General features: G+C 54.0%; 1 protein-coding gene across 1 annotated transcript in view; it reads left to right on the forward strand.

Moving 5' to 3' along the window:
• The window catches only part of OTOF (otoferlin), a gene marked incomplete at its 3' end in the record, with an annotated part of 174,181 nt that overhangs the window by 88,069 nt on the left and 79,255 nt on the right, over positions 1–6,857 (forward strand). The window contains exons 8-10 of the mRNA XM_018572131.1: positions 774–858; positions 959–1,118; positions 3,324–3,510. Of these exons, the coding sequence (XP_018427633.1) occupies positions 774–858; positions 959–1,118; positions 3,324–3,510 (432 nt within the window). The remainder of the gene's footprint in view (positions 1–773; positions 859–958; positions 1,119–3,323; positions 3,511–6,857) is intronic.

Consider the following 6,857-nt stretch of genomic DNA (forward strand, 5'->3'; position numbering starts at 1 on the left):
TTTTTATTTAATTATTTCATATTATTTTTTTTATTTATTGAATTTTTTTTTAAATCAATAAAAAAAATTTCACCTAACTTTATTGCTATCACACAGGAGAAAACAATCCCCTGTGTGATGATAGCAATTGGAGAGGTGACAGGTTCTCTTTATTGACTCTGTCACCTCCAATACAGGAGTTCTAGCGCAGCGCTCTGCTGGAACTCCTGTGACAGGTGAGAGGGGAAGAGCGCAGCGCAGCACAGCACAGCACCGCACAGCACAGCTCTCCCCTCTCACTGTCTACTGTCTACACGGAGCAGCAGTGTTAGTTTTAATCTTGCCGCTCTGCTCCCTACACCGGTGGCCAGTGAGGAGAGACTCGGCAGTGGAGCCCGAAGGATGGAGCCAGCGAGGAGAGAGGTAAATGCAGGGGGGAGGGGAGGAGGCTGCAGACTGTTTACATGTGATCTCGATGACATCGCTGAGTTCACATGTAAACGAACAATCGTATTCCGATTGTGCAAAGCAGGACTGAATGTCGAGAGGGCAACTTACTGCCTGGCGCCCGCAACTTCCTCACAAGGACGCCGCTGCCGCCCCCTCTGCGCCCTGCCGCCCCCCGAGGCCGCTGCCTCGGTGGCCTTGTGGGGAATCCGGCCCTGGTTACTAGGTGACATCACATTAGCAGTAGCCCAGTCAGCCCAGTTTCCCCATCATGTAGCGTAATTTCCCACCCAGTGCAAGTCCGATGAATAATATATATGACATTTGGCATTTGTGTTACCACATAGGTCATCCACTCCAAGAATCTCCTGCGTAGCGGCACATTGGTCGGCTCCTTCAAGCTGGATGTGGGGACGGTCTATACACAACCCGGTACGTTCCTCGCGGGGCGGAGCCTAAGACGTTTAGAAGTAAATCTACTCCGAGGATCCATTTTTTTTTTACTTCTGTGTGTTTTGCCTCATTCTCCTAGAACATCAGTTCTACCACAAATGGGCCATTCTATCTGATCCCGATGACATCACGGCCGGGGTCAAAGGTTACCTGAAATGCGACGTCGCTGTCGTTGGGAAAGGGGACAATATCAAGACGCCGCACAAAGCTAACGAGACTGATGACGATGACATTGAAGGGTGAGTGTTTCTGGTACCTTGGCCGCATCTCAAAGGCTTCCTCTTCCGGCTGACGCTTCTGTGTGGTGGGATGGGACTTCTGGATCACTTTTCATGCCGTCAGCTGTTTTAGGCTAAAGGAGGCATAAAGAGAACCCGTCTCATTGGATAGTGGTGGGCAGGAGATAGTTCTTAGAATTTGGTGGGGTGTCTGTTAGATCCCTAATGTCACCTTAAGGAGAACCGGTCACCTTTTTTACCTTTAAGAGAGAACTACGAGGCAAGTGTTTTTCCCCAGAGTTCTATTAAGGGTTCTCTTTCAGCGCCTGGGTCGCTATGGCATCTCATTCTGCCGGCTGTCACTGGCGGCTGTGAAGAGGAACTGTCAGTGATGTGTGCAGCGGCGCGTTACTCTCCACAGCTGCTGCTGAGTCAGTGACAGCCAGCAGCGGCAAAGGAGGAGGCTGGACCCAGCAGTGTAGGAGGAGGCTGGGCCCGGGGGTTGGCAGTGGAGGAGGCGGGGCAGGTGACGGAGGAGGCGGGGAGCCGGGGACGGAAGAGGAGGCGGGACCCACCAGCGACTGTGGAGGAGGCGGACAGCGGATCTAAGCCGACAGGTAAGGGGTGTGACCAGCCCACCTAAGACCCTGCAGAGCCCAACATAGAGAGTCTATGGTGGGCTCCACAGGGTCACTCTCAGGTGGGCTGTATGGGATCTCAGGTGGGCTCTGCAAGGGGTGTAACTAGAAATCAAAATTTTGCTATGTGGCCCTGTGCTTTCTAGTTAGGCCCTCGTGAACCGTCTCTGTTTTGAGCGCATTGGCGTCATGATCACCCAGATGGTAGCTTCTCCTGCAGCGGTGGCATGTCACCTGATCCGATGTCTGCGACATAGAGGTGGCTGGGTATGTAGATCATGTAAATCCTGCCCTCCTTATGGCTCCTCTTCATCTTTATGGAAAACCATGAGGGGGGCCCCCCGATGTGCTTCAAAGCCATCTGTACATCTGGGAGCCCCCGCCGCTCGTGGGCGCCTCACCAGGGATTCCGCCAGAGGAAGAAATGACGGCTTGGAATTCGGAGTACTGAGCTGAGCTTCGGGGTAGATGGTGACAGACGTGGAGCTCAGACATATTAATAACACGAGAAGGAAAATCTAATAATAGTAACAATTTCTTTATTACTGTGTTACAATGTATCCAGACCCAAGATCACATGACACATGTCATATATCGCAGCTTGACAGTCTGCAGAGGTGGGGGCCAGGAAGAGAAAATATAAGCAGATGACATTTTATCTCTAAAGATGAATAAAGTCGAATTATAATTGTCCTAAAATTCTATAGATTCCCCAAAAATGTTTTTTTTTTATTTGTATCTTTTTTTTCACTGTAATCTGAACTATGGCAGCCAATTGATGTTTGAATGTCTTTTCTGTTTTCATGGAAGAGACATCCAAACGTACGCGGAGAGACAATAGTGTCAGACTTCATTCCGTGCAGGGAAGTCTATATACAGCTCATATATTCCATCAGACAGACGCAGCTGACAAGAAAATGGTTCTAGTGGGCGTTCTGGAAGACATCGGCCCGGGAACTATATCGCAGACGCTCCCCATAGACTCTCACATTGTTCTCCGTGTACTGTATACCTAATGTGACCTCCGGCTGTTAGCACTTTAACTCCTTGTGTAATTCTGTATGTACAATCAGGGGCATAACTAGAAATCACAGGGCCCCGTAGCAAAATTTTGTATGGGGCCCTGCGATGTCTAGTTACACCCCTTGCAGAGCCCACTTGCAGATCACACACAGCCCACCTGTGGGTGACCCTGCAGAGCCCACCATAGAGTCTCTATGGTGGCCTCTGCAGGGTTTCAGGTGGGCTGGTCACACTCCTTACCTATCAGCCCCGATCCGCTGGCCGCCTCCTCCACGGTCGCTGATGGGCCCCGTCTCCTCCTCCGTCGCCGGGCCCCACCTCCTCCTCTGCTGCCGACCTCCTGCCCCGCCTCCACTGCCGGGTCCAGCCTCTTCCTCTGCTGGCTCTGACTGACTCAGCAGCGGCTGTGCAGAGGAACACACCGCTGCACAGATCACTTTCAGTGATCAGAACAGCGGCGCGTTCCTGGACATCTGGGAGAGAGTCTTGTCACTGTGACGTTTCCACGTCCTCCGGAGCTGTTTATACGTCATCAATAAAATGATTGACACTTTTATTTCTCCAGGAACCTGCTGCTACCAGATGGAGTACCTTCAGAGCGCCAGTGGGCTCGCTTCTACGTTAAGATCTTCCGCGCTGAGGGTCTACCCAGGATGAACACCAGTATCATGGCCAACGTTAAGAAGGCGCTCATCGGGGAAAACAAGGACTTGGTGGATCCCTACGTCCAAGTCACATTTGCCGGGCAAAAGGTAATTGATGGGAAAATACTTAAAGGCACAGTCCAACCAAAACTGATATTTCAGCACTTGGTAGACTTAAACACGTTCATAGTTCCTTCTTTCTCTTAATGACTCTGTTGATGAGATCCTCGCTCTGAGTTCCTAAGTTTCCACACCCGCTGTGCCCAATATGAGAGGTTCTAACCATCCCTATGCTGAGTTCCCGGGTCTGTACACCTGCTGTGCCCATTATGAGGAGCTCCCACCATCCCTGTGCTGAGTTCCCGGGTCTGTACCCCCGCTGTGCCCATTATGAGGAGCTCCCACCATCCCTGTGCTGAGTTCCCGGGTCTGTACCCCCGCTGTGCCCATTATGAGGAGCTCCCACCATCCCTGTGCTGAGTTCCCGGGTCTGTACCCCCGCTGTGCCCATTATGAGGAGCTCCCACCATCCCTGTGCTGAGTTCCCGGGTCTGTACCCCCGCTGTGCCCATTATGAGGAGCTCCCACCATCCCTGTGCTGAGTTCCCGGGTCTGTACCCCCGCTGTGCCCATTATGAGGAGCTCCCACCATCCCTGTGCTGAGTTCCCGGGTCTGTACCCCCGCTGTGCCCATTATGAGGAGCTCCCACCATCCCTGTGCTGAGTTCCCGGGTCTGTACCCCCGCTGTGCCCATTATGAGGAGCTCCCACCATCCCTGTGCTGAGTTCCCGGGTCTGTACCCCCGCTGTGCCCATTATGAGGAGCTCCCACCATCCCTGTGCTGAGTTCCCGGGTCTGTACCCCCGCTGTGCCCATTATGAGGAGCTCCCACCATCCCTGTGCTGAGTTCCCGGGTCTGTACCCCCGCTGTGCCCATTATGAGGAGCTCCCACCATCCCTGTGCTGAGTTCCCGGGTCTGTACCCCCGCTGTGCCCATTATGAGGAGCTCCCACCATCCCTGTGCTGAGTTCCCGGGTCTGTACCCCCGCTGTGCCCATTATGAGGAGCTCCCACCATCCCTGTGCTGAGTTCCCGGGTCTGTACCCCCGCTGTGCCCATTATGAGGAGCTCCCACCATCCCTGTGCTGAGTTCCCGGGTCTGTACCCCCGCTGTGCCCATTATGAGGAGCTCCCACCATCCCTGTGCTGAGTTCCCGGGTCTGTACCCCCGCTGTGCCCATTATGAGGAGCTCCCACCATCCCTGTGCTGAGTTCCCGGGTCTGTACCCCCGCTGTGCCCATTATGAGGAGCTCCCACCATCCCTGTGCTGAGTTCCCGGGTCTGTACCCCCGCTGTGCCCATTATGAGGAGCTCCCACCATCCCTGTGCTGAGTTCCCGGGTCTGTACCCCCGCTGTGCCCATTATGAGGAGCTCCCACCATCCCTGTGCTGAGTTCCCGGGTCTGTACCCCCGCTGTGCCCATTATGAGGAGCTCCCACCATCCCTGTGCTGAGTTCCCGGGTCTGTACCCCCGCTGTGCCCATTATGAGGAGCTCCCACCATCCCTGTGCTGAGTTCCCGGGTCTGTACCCCCGCTGTGCCCATTATGAGGAGCTCCCACCATCCCTGTGCTGAGTTCCCGGGTCTGTACCCCCGCTGTGCCCATTATGAGGAGCTCCCACCATCCCTGTGCTGAGTTCCCGGGTCTGTACCCCCGCTGTGCCCATTATGAGGAGCTCCCACCATCCCTGTGCTGAGTTCCCGGGTCTGTACCCCCGCTGTGCCCATTATGAGGAGCTCCCACCATCCCTGTGCTGAGTTCCCGGGTCTGTACCCCCGCTGTGCCCATTATGAGGAGCTCCCACCATCCCTGTGCTGAGTTCCCGGGTCTGTACCCCCGCTGTGCCCATTATGAGGAGCTCCCACCATCCCTGTGCTGAGTTCCCGGGTCTGTACCCCCGCTGTGCCCATTATGAGGAGCTCCCACCATCCCTGTGCTGAGTTCCCGGGTCTGTACCCCCGCTGTGCCCATTATGAGGAGCTCCCACCATCCCTGTGCTGAGTTCCCGGGTCTGTACCCCCGCTGTGCCCATTATGAGGAGCTCCCACCATCCCTGTGCTGAGTTCCCGGGTCTGTACCCCCGCTGTGCCCATTATGAGGAGCTCCCACCATCCCTGTGCTGAGTTCCCGGGTCTGTACCCCCGCTGTGCCCATTATGAGGAGCTCCCACCATCCCTGTGCTGAGTTCCCGGGTCTGTACCCCCGCTGTGCCCATTATGAGGAGCTCCCACCATCCCTGTGCTGAGTTCCCGGGTCTGTACCCCCGCTGTGCCCATTATGAGGAGCTCCCACCATCCCTGTGCTGAGTTCCCGGGTCTGTACCCCCGCTGTGCCCATTATGAGGAGCTCCCACCATCCCTGTGCTGAGTTCCCGGGTCTGTACCCCCGCTGTGCCCATTATGAGGAGCTCCCACCATCCCTGTGCTGAGTTCCCGGGTCTGTACCCCCGCTGTGCCCATTATGAGGAGCTCCCACCATCCCTGTGCTGAGTTCCCGGGTCTGTACACCCGCTGTGCCCATTATGTGAAATATCAGTTATGTATGGACTGACACTTCAAAGGAAGGTGCTGGAAACACCTTTTTCCATATTCATTATCTAAGATTTAGTTCCATGTAAGAGGAGCTGAACCCTGGAAGCTCTTCTTAAAATAAGGCAGACGTAGTGCAAAGGACTGGTCACCAGTGTTGCCTGTGGTCACCATGCAACTGATCTTTAATCATTACTGACTTACCCTGCCTTGTTCTGCACTGGGTCTCTATGTGTAGGCGGCCATCTTGGTAGTGGTGGGGGCTTTTCCACCTTTCAGACCCTCCAGCAGAGTAATGACCACCAAATCTCACTCCAAATCTCCTGAGACAAGCAGATGGAGGCAGCAAAGCCTTAGATGATCTCACCCTGTAGATATATAGCTTTGAGGCTGTAGGTACAGGATTGCCTAGATACCCTCATGTACCTGGAGGTGCTCTACTATTTCTAGGGTATTGATTAGATACAACCATCACTTTTAGATATTCCTTATAACATATCAAATCTTCACTTTCCTTATAATATATCAAATCTTCACTTTCCTTATAATATATCAAATCTTCACTTTTTAAGTTCAGGTCTAATTCAGGTCTAATTTAAGACAACATGGATCCCGGCAGGCTGGAAGACTAAAGGTGCCCATACACTGCTCGATTTTCGTACGAGAATCGGGCGAAATCCCGCCATCGTACGAGGATCGAGCAGTGTGAACGAAGACGTGCGACCGTTTCTACTGTACAGTCGCACGTCTTTTGTCGAACCAACATGCTCGAAAACCCGCCGAGAATCGTACGATTGTCGGCGGGTTTCTAGCCTGCTCGTCCGATAGCTGCGGAACGGGCCGGTGTGCGCACGCGCACACT

Source organism: Nanorana parkeri, unplaced genomic scaffold (assembly GCF_000935625.1).
Source record: "Nanorana parkeri isolate BGI_ZX_2015 unplaced genomic scaffold, ASM93562v1 scaffold1944, whole genome shotgun sequence".
NCBI lineage: Eukaryota > Metazoa > Chordata > Amphibia > Anura > Dicroglossidae > Nanorana > Nanorana parkeri.